Raw genomic sequence first — 25,116 nt, forward strand, 5'->3', positions numbered from 1 at the left:
TTTATCAATATAGATTCAAAAAAACTTTATTGGAATAACGCGATGGATCATTGATTGTTGCACACTAAAATACTATACACAATATCACTAAGATACACTTCAACGCGTACACAACAGCTTCCATCTGTAAGAGATAAATTTTAAAATAGATCACAGCCTTTATTAACATAAGCTCAAATTTGGAATTCAATTGATGGAAAAATACGTGTTTAATATTAATAACATTATTACTTTTAAATTTTATCGAAAAATAGTATTCTATTTTTTTTGTATAGAAATACTAGAACACATCACTTCAATAGAATGATATTAAACTTTCTATTGACTTTTTTGCTTTCAATTATTATTTCAAATTAGATCTTGAATATAAATTAAATGATTGTGAATAAAGTAATTTTTTATACTGTAGTAAGATTGTTTACTGTTATTATAAATGAGAAAGTGTATGTTTTGCTTGTCTTCTGTCACAAAGATTTTTTGCAAAGATAAGTTTCTAGTTTGGAGTAACAAGAACATTTTATCTCAAAAGAAGTGTTAAATTATTTCTTTTAAATTATTGATTTAACATGAGGTCTGCCCATGGTTTATAATATTTTATTTGTATCATTCACATTAATGAATCTTTCATCAGCATACAGTCAAGGTCCAGTTGCTAAGAATATAAATGAAATAAATAAACGAAACATGAGATTTAGTAGAAACAAAAAAATTAGTACATTTTATAGATCTTGATGAACAATGAAACTTTCTTGTTAATATTTTTTTATTCAATTTCCTCTTTTTTTTTCAACTGAATGTTCCACATTCAGACGTCATTATTATAATAATGTATGCGAAAAGTTAAAAACTTCTGATCCTTGTTACAGAGGGAGTATTTACTGTGATGATAATTAGATAAAAATACAACCTGCAATGTTTGTAACCTGATGTTCACCGACGATGGCGGGAGTAGCTGGTACTGCGCGACCGTCGCGGATCCCTAGACCGCTCATACCTATCGTACTTGTCGTGGTCGCGGCGCCGCGGGCTCGGCGACCGCTTGGCTCGCTTCCTGCCCCTCTCCTCCTCCGACCCGTCTCTGTACCTTTGCCTGTCGTAATCCTTGCTGCTCCTAGACGACTTGTGTTTCTCTTGGTAAACGTCCTTCTTTTTCGAACTGTATCTGTCATATTCGTCGTTTTTGTAATGTCTATCGTGCGATTTGTATTTATCTTTTCTGGTTCTCTCCTTTTTGTACTTCTTTCGGGAATGGCTCGAGCTCGAGCTTCTGCGTTTCCGTTTTTTCGAGCGTTTCGGTTCGGGTTCGCTTTCTGACGAGTCGCTCGAGCTACTGCTGGAGTCATCATCAGAGTCGCTGGATGACGACGTGCTCTCCTTATCGTTTGATTTATCGTTATTTTTATGCTGTGGACTAGGGGTGTGTTCACGCTTACTGTTTCTTCTAGATCTTTCTTCTAAAATGGGATCCAATTTCTTGATCCCGTCGACTTTATCTGATGATTTGTGTACGCTCTTCTTATCTTTAGATAGTCGTCTGTCTAGTATTTTTTCGGGTGTTTCGCTATCTAAAGGCGGTGTTGCTGAGGAACCTATGAATGAACGTGATTTTAGATATATTTTATTATACATAACAAGCAATATTGAATAACTAAAATTCGTTACTTTAGTTTCGATTTTACTTTAAATTCATAATACAATAAACAAAACAAAAATAATATAGATTTTTTAAAACATAGACACATAAAGAATAACTTTTTTTTTTATGAATAAGGGATTACTGGTGGCCCAGATGCCTTTCCAGTTTCACCAAGACAGGTGGGCGAGTAAAGGCTCAGCCAAGAGAGTTGAGTTGAGTTTGCTAACAGGTGCCCAAGCGCCTCCAATGGAGACCTAACAATTCAAGGGCAGCTGCTTCGCGAACGATAAAGAACAGTCCTTGTCCAGGTGTGAAATACCCCTTCGCTCTGTTGAGGACTCCCAGCAATGTTTACGCCAACTTTGCCCTCCAAATGACTCCGAAATTGGATATCGTTTGAAATGTCGAATATTTTGTGAGGATTTAAATATGACTAACGTCGCTCCGATTTCGTAGGCCTCTCTGGTGTGTTGTGGATTGGTGTTGATACTCCGTCACCGTCACGTTCGGCTCGGCGAACCTCTGCTTCTATCTCTCTGGCTGTCCGCTCGAACTCGATTTTCTTACGCCTTATCATCTCCTAGAGAAATGATTTTCAATGAGAATAGATAGTGTGAATGGTTTAGAAAAAAACATATACTGTCGCAGAAGAAATTTCCAGCTCTCGTCTACTCGGCGTCGGACAATCAGACCGCGAATTATGAGGTCGCTTCTAGAATTCTGTCTAACGAATTGTTGTGGTTTTAACGAAAACTGTAATTTTTTTTTCTTCTTTGTAATACTAGTAAATGAACTGTTTACGTGGGATTTTCCGTGTCATACGTATTTCGAACTGGGGTATGTTTCTATATGACGAATTTTCCTTTAACGTAAATTGCAAAACCATTTCATTAATGTCTTTAAGTGTACGTATTTTAAAAATTGGCTTTTGATGCATCGAAATTTTACATAAAGCACGAGAACAATATTATACAAAAATCAAAACACAATGAATTAACATCTGGTTCTAGATGTGACTTTGTCATCGAATAATAATATAATTAGCAAGACAATTCTGTATGCCACAAATCGGGAACCGCGAGGTAGTCCACCACAATTCCCTTCTAGACTTGCAGAGAGTGTTGTCTGATCAAGACCCTATCACGTAACTTTGGCGTATAAGAAAGCATCAGATACGGATGCGCACGGGTGGAACGTAATATCTGCTGCAGTTTTGTTTTTTCTACCTGTTCTAGTGACCTTGAGGGATTATGTTAGATTTACCGAGCGAGTAGGTGAGCTCATGGGGCTACTAGTGGACGTTGCTAACACTAGCCCTACAAGAGCAGTGCTCGGCAGAATCTATCACCGGATCGGAAACGCGACCCACTGAGAAGATCCGGCGAGAAACTCAGTGGGCTGTCTGTGTGGGTTAATTTACTCGCCGAGCCTTTGACCAGCGCTGCAGAGTGCACGAAACTCGTACCTACGCAACATACCCTAAAGCATTAGTCGGCAACTTTATTAACAAAATAGCCAAATATAGATAACACATAATTGAAATTTATTCATAAGAGTAATTTTTGTTATAATTTATGGACATATTTTTATAGTATTGTGTTACAAAAAGTCTCTTACAGGGCAAGATAATAATATTCCGTGCCTGTACTAAACTTTTCGCGGAAGAGTCGTAGCCGAGGAGTCAAAGAAACGCATGGAACTCACTAGCCGTGGGTTGCCGACCACTGCCCCAAAGGGTTGCGACATCGACCCAACTTAATATTTATTGTAATTTTGTGGCCTTCGTTAAGTTCATTGAACATTTTCATCTCAATAATTTTGATAGATACCTCATAATAATAGTCAAGGCTGTATTTAAAAAAAAAACTTATTATAATAAACAGTTTGAATAATAGACAATTAAGAGAATGAATAACATTGTTATAATTTTGGCTATGCAAATATAATTATTCAACAAAGAAACAAACTTTCAAGCTAATCGAGATGGTTTAAATGATATGAAATCTTTTGTTATCAAGATATTAGAGTAATGAAGTCTAGGAGCGTGCCGCGGCTTTAACTCTGTTCGACGTCGAAGAGAAACTGAAACGGTGGGACAAAACTAGTCATAGAAAGTTTTTTTTCCGAATTAAGCATTTTATTATTATATTTATTTTATATTGATATAGGAATTAACCTAAACCTGAAGAATCTGAGTTGCAAAGTAAATTAAGTGCATTTATATATTTTTTTATCGTCCGTCGTAAAATCGTAAACGTCAAAGTTAATTTTGACGCGCCAACCTGACTCATGACGCTACAGAAAAAAGAAACCCTTTTTTCTTCTCGAATGGATTAATTATTTTTCGTTTTCATATCAAACCAAAGAAGCATTGGAATACGCAGGTAGCTTTATCAAACAAAGACCTATTTACATTTTGATATAATATTTCGGCTAAAACACAACTGAGGGTAGACCAATTTAATTGAATTAAACTTTTATTTATTTATTTTTATTGCTTATATGGGTGGACGAACTCAAAGCCCACCTGGTGTTAAGTGGTTACCGGAGCCGATAGACATCTACAAACGTAAATGCGCCCCCACCTTGAGATATCAGTTCTAAGGTCTCAGTATAGTTACAACGGCTGCCCCACCCTTCAAACCGAAACGCATTACTGCTTCACTGCAGAAATAGGCAGGGTGGTGGTACCTACCCGCGCAGACTCACAAGATGTCCTACCACGATAGACATCTACTAACGTAAATGCGCCACCCACATTGAGATATAAGTTCTAAGGTCTCAGTATAGTTAGTATATAGTATAGTTAGAATGGATGACGAAAACTAATTTATTTCACCTGTAGTTGTTGATCGCTAATATCATTTTGATTTTCGTCATCGCTCTCGCCGCTGCTGCTTTCGTAAGCTCCCAACCCTGTACGTGGAGAATCAAGAAAATAAATAACGTATAATTTTTTTTTTATACAAACATTTCGTATTTTGTTCTTGAGATTTGACGTACAATCTTTCTGGGATTATTTTGTCGATAAAATATTCATTTAACATAAAATTTAGTAACGTTTGACGAGTTTATTGTGAAGATTTTAATAGAACTAAAATTGAAAAAAAAAAGACGAAGGGTAGTGTTCAAAATTTAAAGGCAGGGAAGGAAAAATGGACAGACATAATTTTTGAATGCATACTCATTTTACATAATTATCGCGCTGTGTTCTCACGTTTCTTTTTGGGACACATTCGTGTGATTTTATTAATCTTGATTATTCAAGAGCATCAGACAATTGAAAAAGTTAATTTTTTAAAATAAATTCTAATTAAAATAATACCACAACTATGTGGAAGTTATTGAGGCCGTGGTTTTTTTTTACAAAAAGTTTGCACGTCATAGCTCCACTTGGCTAAGGTTGTAAGGAAATAATAATATTTCGTACAACATCAATAAGAAATTCTGTGCGGTCTTACCAAATGTTTCCAACTAAATCAGTGCTAAAACACTGCGTTATCGTATTGCCAATATTAAGGTCAATATTAAAAAAGTACGTTGAGGTAGGTATAGCTGAAAACAAACTTTTCACTGAACATCTATGGTGCCTTACGAATTAAACAATTATTGATTTAATTTGTTTTACTAGGCGCCATAGTGTTTCGAGCAGAATATCCCGCAAACTTATCCTTTGGTTGGTAAACCTTACGGTTAAATTTCCGCTGCGTTGTCTAGCTAGGGGTTGTGTATATTATAGTGTTTTTCTGTGTGCGAGATATTCCGGCGTGATCGGGAGTAGGAAGTGAACTCACCGAGGCCCGAAGCGATGGCGGCGAGTGCCTTCGACTTGCCCGCCTTCATGGCGTTGATGCGCGATGCTTTTACCATATAAATAAAACCAACATTAATCACAGACACCACATGTATTCAATGTACAGGCATACTGAATCTGAAATAAAACTTCGTTATCGGTCAATTAAAATTATTCACAGCACTTTTTTGGTCTTCTTGAATCATTGTTAATCACAGTTTTACAGTCAATAAACGAACGTTTCTCGCTGACGACAATGGCTCGGAGACCGTCCGGTCCCCGTAAAGCTTAGGGTGAGAGCAAATACCTTGAGTGGCGGTATATCGGGCCAATTCTTCCTGGCTCACCGTTTCAATTTCCTGGTCGGTCACTTCTAGCAGGATTTCTGTTAGCGATCTCCGGACCGCCAGCATCTGTTAATAGACCTTGTCGTAAGAAAAACGTACGAATTCTTCAACGAAAATATATTAATAATATGCAGATACAGAGACTTCGCTCTCGGTATTTTTAATTTATTAAACACTACTATAGTAGAATTATTTTGTCTGTGCAGTTTGGGTCATAAAACATAGCCCAGCTACGGCGGTGAGCATGTTGCGCGGGCGCAACACCATTATCGATAAAAACAAATGAGTCATCGAAGGCAGGTACACGGCGACGGGGTGGTATACGAAGGTGGTGAGACATTTTTATGTTATGTGTCATTTCTTGTACCTACCTGCAAATTATAGTACACATATTATGTCGAAGAGAAATGTGATTTTGTGCATTCGCTCTCTGAATTTATTTAGGGACACAATGGCTACTCTTTTGTTTTGTACCAAAACGGCAAAATTTATTCAAAAATTTTGCTTGTTAACGCTTATCGACAACAATAATGCGCATCACTATGCCCATCCCTGAGGCTCGTGAGTGGAAGAGAGAGCGAAACACTCGCTTCACCGCTCCGATTTTTTATGACCCAAACTGCAGGGACAAAATAATTCTACTATAGTGCCCCCCCGGTAGTCGAAATTCGACTATAGTTAATTGAAATTATAAGTTTACACTATTATGACTCTATTATACTTCTATAATCACAGATTTTGCCAATATTAATAAAGACAAACAATATTTAATCTATTCTCAATTTGACCACAGACTATAAGCAATAAGAAAAGTTTGACAATAAACAAATAGTATGCATGCGTGTGTGTGTGGAAATTCATGGTAGTGTGTAATTTTTTTATTTAATTTTTTAAGGTACATATTTTTTATGTATAATTAAAAAAAAATAGTAACATTCTGCGCTCCTCTATATTCTCTATAAGTGTGGGAAATTTTATAGTCCTTTGTCCGCGCAATTTTCGTAAACAGGGGTACAAAGTTTTTGCCTCTCGTATTAATATATAGATTCGTAATTTGTAACCTTAATTTTAATACTACTAGGATGGAACAGATTATCAACACATCATTTATGTTGCATTTGTTTTATGGGGTGGAGTATTCATTTTGTAAATGATACTTCAACGTATTGTTTTGAAGTAGGTAGGTGGACGCATTCGAATTCTATAGCGGCCATGTAGATCTTGAGGACCGATAAATCGGAAGCAGGTCGTTAACCTAGCTGAGCACTGAAAAAGTTGATTTTTATTTAATGTCAAACAGATTATATTGAAATATAAATGTATAAATGAATGTTTGTGTTTGTTCATTCGCGATATGTACGCTTGTGTTTAGTTGTTTAGGGTTGAATGGAAATTTACAATTATTATTTATATGTTGTCATAGTAAGATAAATGCATATCAGTGGAAACTTTAGTTCACTGTTAACTCTTATTTTAATTTTGAAATTACTTTTAAAATTGCATCTTATGCATTTCCTATTGCAAATGCCATAAAGATTGCATCTATTGCTTTTCAAGGTGAATCCGCCTTTTGCGATACCCACAACAGATGCGATAGGCATAACCAATTTAATTACATACTAAATCAGTGATTATCAAACTTATTTCTTTTACCGCCCCCTTTTAAAATCAATTATTTTTCAGCGCCCCCCATTTTTTATACACCCCTAAAACTTTAAAACCACAATTTCATTAATTTAATTAATAAATGTTGTATTAATTTTAGTATATGTAGTACCACGTAGTACATAATTATGTATTTGTAGATGCTATTATTGTTTCTTCATATTATTATATGTCCGTACATTGCTACAGAGCGTGTATTTACAAATTTGCAAAGTAAAAATGAATTTTCTCATCAATATGTTTGTTTAAATTCAGAATCACCAAAATAAATTGCTAGTTCACTGTACTATTAATATGCTAATTTATTAGAACGAAACTATTTTTGTTGAATATCTTTCTCATTAATATAAGATTCTCATCATAAGATAATAAAAAAATTATATTTCGACTAGCAAATAACACTATTAACAATAATAACTTATTAAACTACGAATAAGCTAAACCTGGAAGTCGTAGAGGATTTCATTTATCTGGCCTCCGTCATAGCTAGTAATGGATCCTCCAAAAAGGACCTCAGAAGGCGAATCGGTATGGCAAACAGAGCTATGTCCCAAATGGACCGTGTTTGGGCGAACAGAAACATCTCGAGGAATACCAAAAAGCAGCTCGTCACCTCCCTCGTCTTTTCCATTTTTCTCTACGGCGCAGAGACTTGGACCCTCAAGAAAGCCGATCGCCAACGCATCGACGCGTTTGAGATGTGGTGCTGGAGGAAAATGCTCGGGATTCGTTGGACAGAACACAGAACCAACGAATCCATTCTTACCGAGCTCAAGATTCCAATGCGCCTCAGCACTACATACGCGCGGAGAAGTTTCGAGATCTTTGGACATATCGCCAGAAAGAGAGGTGACAATCTGGAAAAGCTGCTGGTAACAGGCAAGGTATGCGGGAGAAGGCACAGAGACAGAAATCCAATGCGCTGGTCGGACCAAATACGCTCCACTCTCAATATCTCAGTCCACGTTGCTATCCACACAGCCGAGGACAGGCAGGAATGGCGCAAGATGATGCAGGAGAAAGTTATTAGAGGAGGCCACGACCCTCAGCACTGAGGATTATCGACGCAAGAAGGAAGGAAACTACGAAAAATAAATTAATATCATTTCGTATTATAGATAAATATGGGTAATTTTTCATAGAATTTTAGTTTATAATTTAGAACTGGTTCAAATAAAGACCGCCGCCTAAGTCAGCGTTTTTAGTATTTGTAATAATTAATATCTATACTAATATTATTAAGAGGAAAGATTTGTTTGTTTGTATTCAATAGGCTCCGAAACTACTAAACCGATTTAAAAAAATGCTTTCATTGTTTTGAAGCTTCACTATTCCCGAGTGATATAGGCTATAATCTTTTTTGAAAAAAATTAGGTATCCTTACTAAAACTCCAATAATTTAACCCAAGGTGTAAAAAAAAATTCCTAAAATATTCTTTACGTCGCGTACCTACGAAAACTATTGATGATAGAATAAAATAATGTACTACGACTTTGTAGAAAACATTACAAAAAGTGTCGCGACAGCATATGTCTAACTATTATAGTTAGGCCGCAATAAGTGTTCTTTTATTTAAAAAAATGATCCTGGTAAGACACGGAGTGCCCCCCTACCTTCGCCGACTGGTGGCTTTTTACTTGGAGGACAGATCTGTCACGTGTACTGGAAACGGTGGGATCGTGCACAGGCTCCCGGTCGTGCGCGATGTTCCACAGGGGTCGGTGCTCGGCTCCCTTTTGTGGAATATCGGGTATGACTGGGTACTGAGAGGTGCCCTCCTCCCGGGCCTAAGCGTAATCTGTTACGCAGACGACACGCTGGTCGTGTCCCGGGGGGGGGGGGTTTACTGAGTTCGCTCGTCTTGCCACCGTTGGAGTGGCGCATATCGTCGGCAAAATCAGGAGATTGGGCCTAGACGTGACACTCAGTAAATCCGAGGCCATGTGGTTCCACAGGCCCCGGAGAGTGCCACCTGTCGATGCCCATATCGTGGTTGAAGGCGTCCGTATCGGGTCGGGGTGCAGTTGAAGTACCTCGGCCTCATTTTGGACAGTCGTTGGACCTTCCGTGAACACTTTCAGAACCTGGTCCCTCATTTGTTGGGGGTGGCCGGCGCGTTAAGCCGGCTTCTTTCCAGCATCGGGGGGCCTGACCAGGTGACGCGCCGTATCTATACGGGGGTGGTGCGGTCAATGGCCTTATACGAGGCGCCCGCGTGGGGCCAGTCACTGGCCGTGGGCGTAGCGAAGTTGCTGCAACGGCCGCAACGCACCATCGCGGTCAGGATCATCCGTGTTTATCGCACCATCTCTTTCGAGGCGGCGTGTGTACTGGCTGGGACGCCACCTTGGGTCCTGGAGGCGGAGGCGCTCGCCGCTGACTATCAGTGGCGGGCTAACCTTCGTGTCCGGGGCGTGGCGCGTCCCAGCCCCAGTGTGGTCAGAGGGTCAGAGGGCCCAATCTCGGCGGTCCGTGCTGGAGTCATGGTTCAGGCGGCTGGCCGATCCTTCGGCTGGTTGTAGGACCGTCGAGGCGATTCGCCTGGTTCTTGTGAATTGGGTGAATCGTGACAGAGGACGCCTCATTTTCCGGCTCACGCAGGTACTCACTGGGCATGGTTGCTTAGGTGAGTTCCTACACCGGATCGGAGCCGAGCCGACGGCAGAGTGCCACCATTGTGGTTGCGACTTGGACACGGCAGAGCATACGCTTGTCGCCTGCCCCGCATGGGAGGGGTGGCGGCGTGTCCTCGTCGCAAAAATAGGAAACGACTTGTCGTTGCCGAGTGTTCTGGCATCGATGCTCGGTGACGACGAGTCGTGGAAGGCGATGCTTGACTTCTGCGAGTGCACCATCTCGCAAAAGGAAACGGCGGGGCGCGTGAGAGATGCACAGGCCCGCCCCGTCGATTGGGGTCCAGGGAGGCGGATCTCACCCAAGCCCTGGCCCTCTAAGTGTTTCGGGTCTCCCTCACATGTCGGCCTGGGGACCGGCGAAGGGGGGCTAAGAAGACGACGTGCAAGCTGCTCTGCATACGTTTTACCTATGAGTATCCGGGTGATGGAAGGCCGGCTATCCCCAACCCACCCTGGTTCTGATGCAGCGGGGTATTCCGTAGGATAGACCATTCTAACCGGCGCCATCTAGGCGGGCTTCGGACAGCCTGCCGACCGAGAGGGCTGGTGGTCGTGGCGCTAACGACCGCCAGTCCGGCATCCCGAGGGGGAGGGTGATGGGAGAGATGTGCTCCGCACTAAACACTTCACTTTCCCCCCTTTGCCTTTTCATGAGCTCTGTCTCATGCGAGGTTTGAATGCTGGTTGTTGAGCGACAGGAGGTTTTAGTCGGTTCGATTCCGACATGCCCCGCCCTCCATCCCCAGTAAAGGGCGGAAGTCCAGCGATTTCCACCTGACAAAAAAAAAACGCGTGGCACTCGGGAACTGCGGCGGTAAAGCTATTGCATAGCATTTTTTATCAACTTATGACATTATAATTAGACAATTATAATTTAATATTAAAACAATAATAAAACAAGACCACGCTATATTAAACCTTAATAAAGGCAAAACCTTAACTGTCCCCTTCACACTCATAAGCTAAACCGCGCGAGAAAGAGATGGGCAGACTTTTCATGATTCGCATGCAGTGTGACATCACGCCACGCGCTTATTCACAAACACTACACTAGCGCAACGTGTGAATGTGTTGAACGCGAGCTACATGGTACGCGGAGTGAGGGGTGTTAGGTTTCTTTCGTTACGGAATTTCATGATTCGGTCGCCGCGCTCAAGGCCCGCGATAAAAGCTATGCAATAGCTTAAAAATGTATGAACTTGTAATAAAATCTCTTTGGCTATACTATTTGTATCTGGCTGGTTTTGGTATCATTAAAAGTTTAAATTCCAAAGAAGATAATTCCAAATTAAAATTAGGAAGATGTGTGATTTTATTTATTTTTCGTACTGTCAAGATGAGTGAATCTAATGAAGATATTCGATACATTTTAAAATTTTACTACAAAAAAGGTAAAAAAGCAACGCAAGCCGTGAAAAAAATTTGCGATGTTTATGGACCTAGTGCAGTGTCTGTGAGAGTAGCACAAATTTGGTTTAAGCGTTTTCAATCCGGAAATTTTGATGTCAAAAATGCACGTTGCTCTGGTCGTCTTATTACGGATAAAATTGATGCCATTTTTTAAAAAGTGGGGCAAGATCGGCATATCAGTAGTTACAACGTAACTGAAGAACTGGGAATTGACCACAAAATAGTTATGGCGCATTTGAAAAAAACTGGGTACACAAAAAAGCTCACTGAAAGAAACCTAATGAACCGTGTACTCATTTGTGATTCTTTATTACGACGTAATGAAACCGAACCATTTTTGAAGAAGCTGATAACTGGTGATGAAAAGTGGATCACGTACGACAAGAACGCACGAGAAAGGTTTTGGTCAAAGGCCGGTCAGGCTTCACAGACTCTGGCGAAACCCGGGTTAACTCGCAACAAGGTGTGTGTGTGTGTGTGTGTGTGTGTGTGTGTGTGTGGTGGGATCGGAAGGGCATTATACATTATGAGCTGTTACCATCAGGCAGGACCATCGATTCTGAACTCTACTACGAACAACTGATGAGATTAAAGCAAGAAGTTGAGAGAAAGCGGCCGGAATTAATCAACAGAAGGGGTGTGGTTTTTCATCACGATAACGCTAGACCTCACACATCTTTAGCCACTCATCAAAAATTAAGAGAGCTTGGCTGGGAGATGTTAATGCATCCACCGTATAGTTCTGACCTTGCACATTCAGATTTCTACCTGTTTCGGTATCTTCAGAATTCTTTAGGCAGTGTCAGGTTAACATCACGAGAGGACTGCCAAAACCAATTGTCGCGGTATTTTGATCAGAAGCCCCAAAATTTCTATAGCAATGGGATCATGTCCCTACCTACAAGATGGCAAAAAGTTATCGAACAAAATGGTACCGACATACTTTAGTTAAATGTGAATAAACTATATTAAAAAATGTTGTGAATTTTCTTCAAAAATGCGAAGAAACTTTTCCCCAACCTATTATTATACAGAAATAAAATAGTAACCAATGTTTACAATAAGTGTTTAGGCTTACTATACTATACTATTTGACATTGGACGGTAATGAGTAAATTGTAAAAAATAATAATCTAAGACAAGTTTTTGAACAATAATTATATACGCATTTCCATTTTATATAAAAACTAGCGACCCGCCCTCGCTTCGCTTCGGAAACATTAAAACACACATGAAACCAAAAAAATAAAATAATTTTTTGTTTTAAAAAGTAGCCTATGTTCATTAGGGACAATGTCGGCTTCTAATGGAAAAAGCATTTTTCAAATCGGTCCAGTAGTTTCGGAGCCTATTCGAAACAAACAAACAAACAAATCTTTCCTCTTTATAATATTAGTATAGAAGTATAGATTATGATTCTTACATCAGTAATTTCCTATAAAATGCTAGGAAAATGCTTTAAAATGCCCTTATGCTAAAAACAAGAAAGAGTGTAAAGAAAACTTCCATTTATGTTAGTTTACGTATGTGTAATATTTTAAAACTCTGCATGGTAGTTTTTTTTCTAATGTTTATAATAATTTCTGGTACAATGTAATTAAGGTAAAATTGCTCTAATTTTTTAACTATCATCGATCATGTTCCGCAGAAACTTGTTACAACTTGATTGCGTACGGTGTGTGGGCTATCCTACGAAATCTATGTTAATTATTTTAAGTTTTTTTAACATCATACAGGGTAGAAATATAAACTAATTATTCGTTATTGTGTAGTAGGTGAGTTTTAATTTTAGTAAAATTTAAAATACTATAAAGTAAATGAAATTACAAATTTTACAGCGCCCCCCTAACCCACATCAACGCCCCCCATTTTTTCCTGGGCCCCTTAACGCCCCCCTCTAGGTTTCAAACGCCCCCAGGGGGCGTTATCGCCCACTTTGAGAAAGACTGTACTAAATGGTTAGCACATTACCGTAAATAAAATATAATTTTACATAAAATATTTTTCAACATAAGTCTAAAAGAGGAAATTAAACAGGTAATTTTATTAATATTAATTATTTTATATATAATTCATATCTGTAATAATATAATAATATAAAAATACAGCCACGAACAAAAGTATTACGCACAAACATGTATAGAAAAATTGTGTGTAGATAAGATTTTTATGGTATTATTATTGTTTTGAAGGTGCGTTTACATACCAATATTATTATTTCTTCGAATTAGCTATTTTAGAAAATGTCAAATTTTTGTGTGTTGTCAGAGTTTCAAGTAAATACATGTGTTGTATATACGCAAATATTTCTGCCATATTCTTAGAGAATAACATTTTTGGTGTGGACCATGCCAAAAAATCGGAACAAGCCTGAAAAATCAAGTATGAAAAATCACTTGGAATGGGCCCTAGAACATAAAGATTGGACAGTGGAAGATTGGTCGAAGCTAACTTTGAGGTTAGGTTATTCACTTTTTGTTTTACATCAAAATATCACGATATCTATGAAAACTAATTCTGTAATAAAAATAATGAAATCATAAATTTAACTAGCTTTTTGTTTTTGTACAGGTGTTTGGAACTGCCGACACAATCTGTTTCAGGCGCCGAATGGACAAATAATATAAACAAGAATGTGTAGTGTCCATTATTAAACACGGTGGAGGCTCAGTTCTGATTTAGGGTTGTATGGCTGTCGACGGAGTGGGTGAAATGGTGTTGTTTGAGGGGCAAATGAATAGTGAAAAATACATTATAGCCCTAGAAACAGCTCTAGCGTCGGCGACACAAACAGTGACGGAATCAAATTCCAGCAAGACAACGCCACTTGCCACAAATCTACTCATTCTATGGTGTGGATGGCTCAAAACCGTATAGAGCTTATAGACTGACCACCACAATCGCCGGACCTCAATCCGATAGAGCATATTTGGTCTATTTTAAAGAAAAAGATACGGAGAAACACCATAACTAATAAAAACACACTACTGGCTGCTTTAAAGAAGGAGTGGCAACAATTGTCCAAAGAAGAATGTTTAATGTTGGTAGAGTCGAAATGCCGAAAAAAGTGGCTTCTGTCATAAAATCAAAAGGTGGACCGACGAAATATTAATTCATTTATTATAATAAAGCAAAAATATAAGTTATAAAATATATTTTATTTGAATCTCCAATGCTAAACTATCCTAAAGCTGGCAGTTTAATTGTGATACCTAATACTTTTGCTCGTGGCTGTATAATTCATATCTGTAAAAATATATATAAATATATATATATATAGGTACTTGTAATTACAGAATACATTATATATACATATCTAAAACTGCAAATTATGTTTTTATATATGCCATAGACGAAGTCTGTTGCATTGATCGCTCCTAAGCGTGGAATCGAAAATGATAAAACTGAATCATGAATAGGAAGAAACAAATTATTGGCAGTATTTTTTTTTTACCAAATACGATAGTTGTTAAAGAAACCTCGCGCGTGTTTTTTCAAATTTAATTTATATTTAAACTAGAGTTTTCACCCTACTAAAATATCTTAAAATATGACGGACATTGTTGTTTTATAAATAATGGATCGCATAAATACGCTTTTTATAGAAATTATTTTGTCAAACAACGGAATTGGATAATTGTGCCTTTATTCATCATAATGAATTTATATGACAATGAAATAAATTAAAATACAATTGCCAACACAGACAAAGTACAGTACATCCTTGCTAACGGTACGTACGTATTTTATCGATTATTTTTCCCTTAGTCTATTGAAATGAATTTCCTTTACATAAATACCAAAATACTATTGTAACATCCTGTTGTCGAATTTGAATATAATGATAATGATAATTACTAGAATAGAGTCTTACAACTCTTTTAAAATCTTTTTTTAACCGATTATTTAAGTTCTATTTGAGACACGTCCTCAGATACTCATACACCAACAAACAAGTAAACGATACGCAATTACGTATCGTTTAGTTAAAAGTCAAGAACTAATTGGTTCTACTAATTAGTCAAGAACTAATTTGTTCTTGGCTTTAAAGTCTTTAAACATAACTTTAAAGTCAAGAACTAATTAGTACAGTTACTGTAGACTGTATTTATGCGTTTATTAGATTAAGCAAATATTTATATTTTACGGAACAGTTGCTTTTTTTTCCTTCATTCTTTATGTTGGATCAGTAAGTAGCATGATGATTTTAATGCAGTTTTTATTGTAGGTTGGTGGACGAGCTCACAGCCCACCTGGTGTTAAGTGGTTACCAGAGCCCATAGACATCTTCAACGTAAATGTCGCCATCCACCTTGAGATATGAGTTCTAAGGTTAGCATTGTTACATGCAAGCATTGTTACAACGGCTGCCCCACCCTTCAAACCAAAACGCATTACTGCTTCACGGCAGAAACAGGCAGGGCGGTGGTACCTACCCGTGCGGACTCACAAGACTTCCTACCACCAGTAATTACGTAAATTATAATTTTGCGGATTTGATTTTTAATACACGATTTTATTTGTTCAACAAGAAAGTCAATTGTGAACATATTTTGTTAAGTGCGTATTTAATTAGAAAAATTGGTACCCGCCTGCGAGATTCGAACACCGGTGCATCGCTAGATACGAATGCACCGGACGACTTATCCTTTAGGCCACTAACGAAACGTTTAAAACTTGTTTTAGTTTAATATTGATACTGTATACAGATTTAATTTTCGCTTATTATTATGTTTGGTTTCATCGCTATCTATACGCTTTAACTGTACCTACTGTAGTTTGCACCAATTTCTTTTACTTAATAATAATAGAACCGTGAAGGATTGAGAAAAAAAAAACCTGTCTTCTATGATAGGGGTCCTAATAAATTGATTAAATTTCCTAAGCATACAACAGGTAACATACTTGTTTTACTACTACTGCAAACAAAGTAGATTCTTTAATTTTATATAAATTTTCACGTGTCCAATAATAATTTATAATAAATAAAAAATTAAACTACTTATTACTGCTGGCATGTGATACGACTATTATTGTTAAATTATGTAACACTTCTATATTTAAAAAAAAGTAGTTCATCATAAAACGTCATTATAATAAATTATGGTCGGCTTAAACAAAGCATATTAAAATAAATCTTATTGATATAAAAATAATGATGAAATTATGATTAAAACTTATCTAAGAAAATCGTTTTAATTTCACTAATCTTAATATTCGTTTAGAGATAAGCAAAAATCCGTGTTCAGTTGATAGTGTTATCATAAAGATATGTCATGACGCTAAAAAAACTCGATCAAAAATACGGACGGAACCAAAATACGGAATTCACAATAAATATTCGCGTTTCGTTGACTTTATCGATTTCCTTTTGGAAAATTATTGACAGTATCGACAATACGAGGCTCATTTGTTGCTCTTATTGAAATTGAAACAGTTACAATTATTATGAAAATAATTTTATAGAAGTCACATTACATAATATTCTTCAAATCGAACCGAAGTAGAAATATGTACCTGACATAGAAGCTCTTATCCGGGTTCAATTCGAAAATATTAAATTATTTATGATTGACCTCTATAATATTTAAACTTGCTGGTGTTAATTTTATTAGGCCGAGGAATTAACAAACGATATTGTATTTGTATTTATTATCCCTAATCAATCAAATTGGGTACCGGTATTTATTTATACATTTGTATTAAATGAAAAGATAATTAGAATATAATTTTAAAAAAATACTATGGTTTCTCCTTTTTTTTATATAATTTTTTATAAGTCATCCCACTCTGACGTCTCGATAACAAAAACGATGTATTTACGTCCATGATTGATGACAAGTGAAGGTGACCATCATTAAGTTTCGATATCAAAGAAGCGTAAATTCTGTAATATATATATTTATATTTAGATCCTTTTTGAAAATATAAATTTGATACGAGCTGGTGTGTATTTTTCTTGTACCTACTAAAAACTACTAAATGTGGCCCCAAGGTTTCATAGAATAAAAGGTTCAGTGTGAAAACACGTATATGCGATCACTTATGCTTCTAAATTCGAATCTATTTCTTAGAAAATTAATTAAGGTTTTATTTTTGAATCAGTCAGCACAACAGTGGCCTAAGCTTACCTTAGTTAGTACGGAGATAATAAGGTTTTAATTTTTTTTACACTGCTTAATAGGCAAAAACAATACGAGCAAAAATAATGTTTATAAAGCCATCTGTTATCTATGGGTGAAACTAGGGATAGGCCGGTTTTGTATCAACATTTACTATGTGTTAAATAAATTGCAATATATAAGCACGAATATGAAAAGTCGTGGATTAGGTTACTTTTGCGCTGACTTACTCAAAAATAAAACCTTCAATAATTTTCTAAGAAAAAGATTCGAATTTAGAAGCATAAATGATAGCATATACTTATTTGAGGTCGATGGGTAGTCAAGGTCGCGGTCGGTATTAGATCAACCTGAGGCTAATTGACCGATACAGTGGTCAAGTGAAGGCTAATCTGCGATGACGCTCCCCCGAATGTCACAAGAGCTTACACCGGCATAAGCATCTACTAATGCTGCCTCATAGCGCGGAACGTATTACTACAAAAAGCGCAAACATAACGAGCGATACATTTTAAATTCAACTCTATTCTCTATTGTATAACGCAGAAAACTCATTAAAGCAACTAAAAAGAAATTTTATCCTGTTATCTATTTTCATTGCGATGTCAGGTGTATGTAGCAATAGGAAATAGATATAGCAAAAAAATGTTTTTTTTGTTCTATTTTTTTAAATTATCTATCTATATAAATATAAAAATTAATTGCTGTTCGTTAGTCTCACTAAAACTCGAGAACGGCTGGACCAAATTGGTTAATTTTGGTCTTGAATTATTTGTGTAAGTCCAGAGAAGGTTTAAAATATGAAAATGCTCGGAATTAAATAAAATTAACAATTTTGGTTTTCCTTTGATGTGTCCCCCGTCGGACGATTACTTTTGGTTGTTTTAAGATTATTTTATACAAAGGCACTACGAAGTCTGCCGGGTCAGCTAGTTTTGTATAAAGATAATTGCATACGATGGAAAAAAAACTTATACAAACAATTCTTGATCATTTCAAAATGAAGCATACAGTATAAAACCAGTCCATCCGTAGTAGACTTAAAAAGTTCCAAAACAAGCACCATCATGATAGTGAGTTACAAGGACTCAATTACCCTGATGGCTTAAAAAACGTGAGTGTTGCATCTTTGCTTTTTTTTTTTATTTATTTTTTTATTGCTTAGATGTGTGGACGAGCTCCTAGCCCACCTGGTGTTAAGTGGTTACTGGAGCCCATAGACATCTACAACGTAAATGCGCCACACACCTTGAGATATAGTTCTAAGGTCTCAGTATAGTCACAACGGCTGCCCCAGCCTTCAAACCGAAACGCATTACTGCTTCACGGCAGAAATAGGCGGGGCGGTGGTACCTACCCGTGCGGACTCACAAGAGGTCCTACCACCAGTAATTACGCAAATTATAATTTTGCGGGTTTGATTTTTATTGCACGATGTATTCCTTCACTGTGGAAGTCAATCGTGAACATTTGCTGAGTACATATTTCATTAGAAAAATTGGTACCCGCCAGCGGGATTCGAACACCGGTGCATCGCTCGATACGAATGCACCGGACGTCTTATCCTTTAGGCCACGATTTGTGGATTGGTGACGTCATTAAGGTCAAGCAACAGTTCGTTTATTTTAGTGGTCAATTGGAAAATTGCTCCTTTTAAAGCCATTTACATAAAACTATATCAAGTAGACATATAATGCCATCTATTTATTTGTCAGTAGAATATTTCACGAATTGCAGTAACGAATGTATTTTAGTTCTAAGGATGATCAAGAGATGTCGTATGTCGACACATTTTGGCTGGATTTTTTAGTAAATAGGTGCATATTTTGTGAATTCAATTGTACAGTATACATACTTGGCATATTTGCCTAGAAGTGTTTTTTGCTTAGATGGGTGGACGAGCTTATGGCCCACATTGTGTTAAGTGGTCAGTGGAAATTAAAGAAAAAGTACATACAACCGTCACCCACCTTTAGACATTAGTGCAAAAACTCAGTTTTACAGTACAAGGCTGCTCCATCTTTCAAATCGAAACGCATTAATGCTTCACGGTAGAAATAGGCAGGGTGGTGCCTAACCGTGCGGGCTTAGAGCACGTCCTACGGTTTTACAAAAAAAAAAGGAAACCAATTTATTTTACTCACTACTTCCTGCATAATCTCGTCTTTACTTTTCTTAATGAGAGGGGAAGGGACATCTCTAATCTTTTCATTTTCCTCACGACGAATCTCACCACGTTCTTCCTTAATTGGAGTCGACGCTGAAGGTTCCTCCTTGGTGTCTGGTTCCATTTCTTCCGTTTCCGAATCGGATTCCTATAATAAGTAGTATTAGTAAAATTATCAAATATGCGAACTTGGAACAGACTACCACCAGAATTCAGGATAGGAATTGAGAAGTTAGATAGGAAACCAAACTACAGGTATGGGAGCATAATAAAAAAATACTTCTAGTAATTTGAGAGGGTCAGACTTGCGTTATCATTTCCAACAATTTATTGAAGAAGCCGAATATACTATAGACAAAAATATCTTAAGGCTTAACACGACTTGAATACTTCGAATGAAAAAGATTGTTGTATAAATGCATCTGGCGAAAATTCGAATCCAAAGTAAATGGCAGACTTGTCTTTTCATTACTCATTTTATGTTATTTTGATTTATAGCAATAAATGCTCAGTAGACACTTTTTTATAAGCTAAAATGACCTGGAGTAAAAGCCCCAATACCAGAACATGCTATATGTTTATTCATGTATAGATAATATATACATAATTGAATGTTTTGTAGTATATTGTTGTAAAGGATACACAGCCTCCTGAAAGAGTTACTTATTTCACACAATTGATTAATTCTGTAATTGATATTAGCAAGATCTGTCATTTAGTCTGGAGCTCATGATGTGTCATGATACAACAAACCAGAGGTTGTAGGATTGCATCAAATCTAACTGTACTTTTTAAGTTTAAATAAATTGTTAGTTGTGTAGTTAATGCTAAAAGATATTTAAGAATATAAAATTACAATATTATATTGCAGACATGCACACACTCATTCTTTCTTCTTTATATCTACAAGTTATAGGTTTCGAAAAATAAATTAACTTACGAATTTGCTTTTAGGTGGAGGTACAGGTTGTCCACTAGCAGCTGCCTTCATTCGCTCCAACTCTTCTTCTTCTAACCGTTTTTTCTCTTTTTCTGCTTCTTCTCTTGCTTTCTTTTCCTGTTCTCGTTCTATTGCCCTCTGTTTTTCCCTTTCCATTTTTTCTAAACCTGTATTTAGAAGAAAAAAAAAATTATTTTATTACGTAGAATGGTGAACCAGCTCATGGCTCAACTAGTGAAAAATTGTTACTGGAGTCCCAGACATCACCACGTGAATGCTGCCACGCACCTAGGACAGGAAGTCTCAATTGTTTAGCATAATGCATTATACAATCATTTTGCAGCAGAAACTCAACATGTGTCATCTCACCTCTACCACTGGTATAATACCGTAGCGGTAGCTATCATAAAAAAGAAAATATTTGACAGAGATCTGAATCGTGGTAATAGAATTTACAATATATATTTGACTTTACTTCAAAACAATAACATGTTGAACACCCCTCTTTCCTGGTGATCCTAAAGTAATTCTTCACCTACAGAACTGTTGATCTGCTGAGCAATTTCGTGCCCCTAGGGGAATATCTTCACTTTGTCAATTCTGTCAACCTACATATATACACTACCTATTATCAAATTAAACTGAAGATAAAAGCTTTTCTTTACGAAAAAAATACAGGATAAAAAAAGGAAGAGTGCTTTAACTCAATCAATAACTTAATGACTTTTACCCTTACCTTCTAAAATGGGCAGTAATACATCACAGAATTACTAAACACAAACAATGGAAAATGTCCATAGCATTGCTGGAAGTTTGACTAAAATCTAAGTTTTGAATATATTTTTCTTTTAAAGTACTTCTAAAGTAAATAAATTTAACAAAAGAAAATCAAACAACAAATCTAAGGGACAGTTAATCTTAGTAACATCTCTAAATAGCATCTTATTTGAGGACTTACAAGGATGGCATGAAAACCATCAGGCTATAAGTACTTGAGGTTGTAGTCATAATTTCAGATTAATTGAATAAAAATTCAGGAATGGGGTAATAATTTTATTTGGTCTTTGGGATGGTGCAATGACTACATAATATCAGCCGGGCTATGAGTTCCGACTTCCCATATTTGGTTTTTTTTTCCTACCTAAGCTGATAACCTTCAGAGGCTATTTCAGCGGAACCTCAACTAGTAAGTGAGCTCACGGGGCTCAACCTGACAACGTTGCTAACACGAACCATAGCAAGAGCCGAGCTTTGCAGAATCTACCACCGGATCGGAAACGCGACCCACTGAGAAGATCCGGCGAGAAACTCAGTGGGCTGTGTCTGAGGGTTAATTTACTCGTCGAACCCGAAGGGCTGAACGGTGACCGGTGCTTGAGGTACCTAAGAGCACCGTTAGTGGATCGGGAGGATCCGAAATGCAATATTTGCAATATATCTCTGCATCTATAAAATCTATTTCTATTATTCACATTAGGTATTAGTATTTTGCTAGGTATTTTCTATGACTATTATTCAAGAATTACCAATTTACCTTCTCTTATCCAAGCTGGAAGTTGTCTTCTTTTTGCAGCATCAATCGTCGGCATGCCAATGCCAGGCATAGCTGGTGGAATAACTGGATTTATTCCTGGTTTATCTCTGAAAGTTATATTTTCAACTGAGATTTTAATATATACTTTACCCAATGTTTATAGAGGTAGCAAATAAATGGTTTGTATACATTTTCTAAATCATTCTTTCTACTCAAATGATTTTGTTTGCTAATAAGCCACCGGAATGTAACAAATTACTTTAACTGCCTTTGCTTGATACCATAATGGACACAAATCATTAACTTTGAGACATAAGGTATTGCCAGTTCTAGAAATGGTATATCTTAAATGATTTTCTTTTCATAAGAAAATAATTTAGCTGTAATACCACTGAGTCTTATCACCATTAAATAACAGTTCATATAAGTTTCAGTATTGGAATAAGAAAAAATAAGAAAAGAAGACTTTTATTTCTTTTTTTCTTTATATTTGAAATATGTATGTAAACTACTATTTGCATGGAATAAAAGGCTTATTTTTATTATTATTATTGGAATAAGAGTGTTCACCTTTGTGGCCTTGGAATTCTGGTTTTATTGTGTTCTTTATTCTTGCTTTTTGACCTTCTATCTCTATTTTGACTATTACTTCTATTTGATGTTTGTTGATCAGCTTGTGGAGCTGTCCAGTACCCATGTTGAAATGTAGGTCCACTCCCTGCTGCAGTTGTATAGCTGTGGAAGTATTAATGAAACTTATGAGTTTTGTATAACAATTTATTTCTTTGCTTTATTACTGTCTAAGACACAAGTAGGCAGTCCCACTAACAGGTGACCATCACCACTGGATATTAGCAAAGCCAGAATAACAGCCAGGCTGCTGTCTTCTATAAAATATGTACATACTCATTAAAAGTCACTTCAAATTCATGTATTGAACGAGAATTACCCCTAGAACTAGAATTTATTAAGTTGGATTTTCAATTACTTTTTTCAATTACTAGTTGAAAAGTTCTGAAAAGATTTGAGATTAAAGAGCTTTAAAGTTTTTTGCTTCTTTTTGTTGTTATAGTCCTATCGTATATGATATTCGAATTACTTTATTTTTATTTACACACATTAAAATTTATCAATAAAGCCTTAAGTTCACATTAAAATTAATCAATAAATTCTTACCCTGATATGGAAGGTCCAGTTGCATCAGGTTGCATGGGAAACCCGTCGATCAAAGGTAAAGTAGGTTCGGAAGGAACTTTTGGATCTCCATGACCTGGCCAACCCCATCCTGTTTATTTGATTTTAAAGTGATGTCATTAACTATCACTAAATTCTGTTGACTTCGAGTTTTAAAATGATTAGGAAAAAAGGAGTTCATAAATTAGTCAGAGAACGAAGACGTCTTCACCTAAAGCCAGAGCGTATATTCTATTCTATTGTTAATTCAATGTTCAAATCCAGCTGGAACTTTTTTTAAATAAAATACATACTTTACACATTTTTTAAATTTACATCTCTGAGGAAGAACAGTGTTAAATGAATGTATTTTATAATTGAAACAATAGACCTCCAGTTTCAATGTCAATGGTGGAAATGATGTTGTGATATCTGTGGGCTTTGGTAACCACTTAAGACCAGAGCTTGTTCTCTCATGACTTAATTACACAATACAACTCCATAGGATAACACACATATGACATGTTCTGATTTCTATGGGCTGCTGTAACTATTTCACACCAGGTGGGCTGTGACCTCCTCCATATGGAATAAAACAAACAGTTGCCTATGTCTATCATGAATTAAATTTATTGCAGTTTTACTACTACCCATCAATATTCTTTCGTATACCAATCATTAAGAATAAATCAAATGAGATATAATTAAAGATACTATTATTACAAACAGATGTTGCATGTGAATAATGTTTGCAATTTGCAAAACTATTGGCTTGTGACACTCCCACTTAGGTGTTAGGAAGTCGATATCGTTTGAATTAGGTATATCATGTGAACTATAGATGGGGATAGCATTTTGTTACTTGTATTTTAATTTTAAAACACTTGTTTTACATTCATAAATAATTTGTTACTCTGAAAATAAATATTAGTTCTATTAGTTGTTAAGTGTTTCAATTTTTAACAAGTCATTGACTGCAATTTCTTTATTAAAAATACCCCATTGATTCCATGAACCGCCCCAGGAATTCGTTGATGAGTTCCACTCTGCACCTGGAGGCAACTGTACATCGGTGTTGTTTTCGGTATTTTCCACCTCCATGGGGGCTTCTCCTTCCTCTACATCGAGTTTGGGTGGAGGTGGCGCCGGTGCCACTATGGCAGCAGCTTCTTTCATTGCTATCCATTGCTGAGCCAATGCCGCCCAGTCGACTTCACTGCAGTCCACATTTTGATAGGCCGTTGGATTCAAGGCCCACTGGGTGGGATATCCTGGATTTGCCGCATCCTTGTTGGAATACATTTTAGGTTGAATTATACTATGATTTAATAGTTTTTTGGGTGTTACATAGCTATTCAGTGTATTAAAATAGTAACAATAGCTTCATAGTTTGGTTAAATATGAAATTAACACAAAAACAGACGAACGAAAATGTAACATCTGAATTCACCAAGCACAGCACATTTTCATTTTCCACTACTTAATAGACAAAATAGCGTGTTTTTAACATATGGACATAGACACTCAATCTTGAATGCCGCTGATCTCTATGCTTTAATTGTCAATTCTTTTAGGCGAGTGACACTGACAACCTATGTCAATTGTACGGCCATTTCAAGGAACTGATTTCCTTAAAACTATTTATCTACTGTGTTTATGTACAACTTCCTTGGATCGTTGAGGATCTCGAAT

At 36.7% G+C, this 25,116-nt stretch overlaps 1 protein-coding gene across 3 annotated transcripts; it reads right to left on the reverse strand.

The window, feature by feature from the left end:
* On the reverse strand, nt 1-24,966 carry LOC114252425 (uncharacterized). 3 transcript variants are annotated; one of them, XM_089737363.1, is made up of 12 exons: nt 24,423-24,966; nt 23,428-23,536; nt 22,822-22,986; nt 22,252-22,358; nt 20,718-20,884; nt 19,755-19,925; nt 5,737-5,842; nt 5,431-5,496; nt 4,476-4,552; nt 2,075-2,216; nt 908-1,589; nt 1-124 (listed from the first exon to the last, which is right to left on the reverse strand). In XM_089737363.1, exons 1-11 carry the CDS (start codon nt 24,724-24,726, stop codon nt 931-933), a joined length of 2,073 nt encoding a protein of 690 aa, XP_089593489.1. In that variant the 5' UTR covers nt 24,727-24,966; the 3' UTR covers nt 1-124; nt 908-930. The 3 variants fall into 3 exon arrangements, with proteins under 3 accessions (XP_089593489.1, XP_028042703.2, XP_028042713.2); XM_028186902.2 differs by having other exon boundaries at nt 1-1,589; nt 24,423-24,963; XM_028186912.2 differs by having other exon boundaries at nt 1-1,589; nt 24,477-24,960.
* Nucleotides 24,967-25,116: the final 150 nt, after the last annotated feature.

This window comes from Bombyx mandarina, chromosome 23, assembly GCF_030267445.1.
Source record: "Bombyx mandarina strain Sakado chromosome 23, ASM3026744v2".
NCBI classification, from domain to species: Eukaryota; Metazoa; Arthropoda; class Insecta; order Lepidoptera; family Bombycidae; genus Bombyx; species Bombyx mandarina.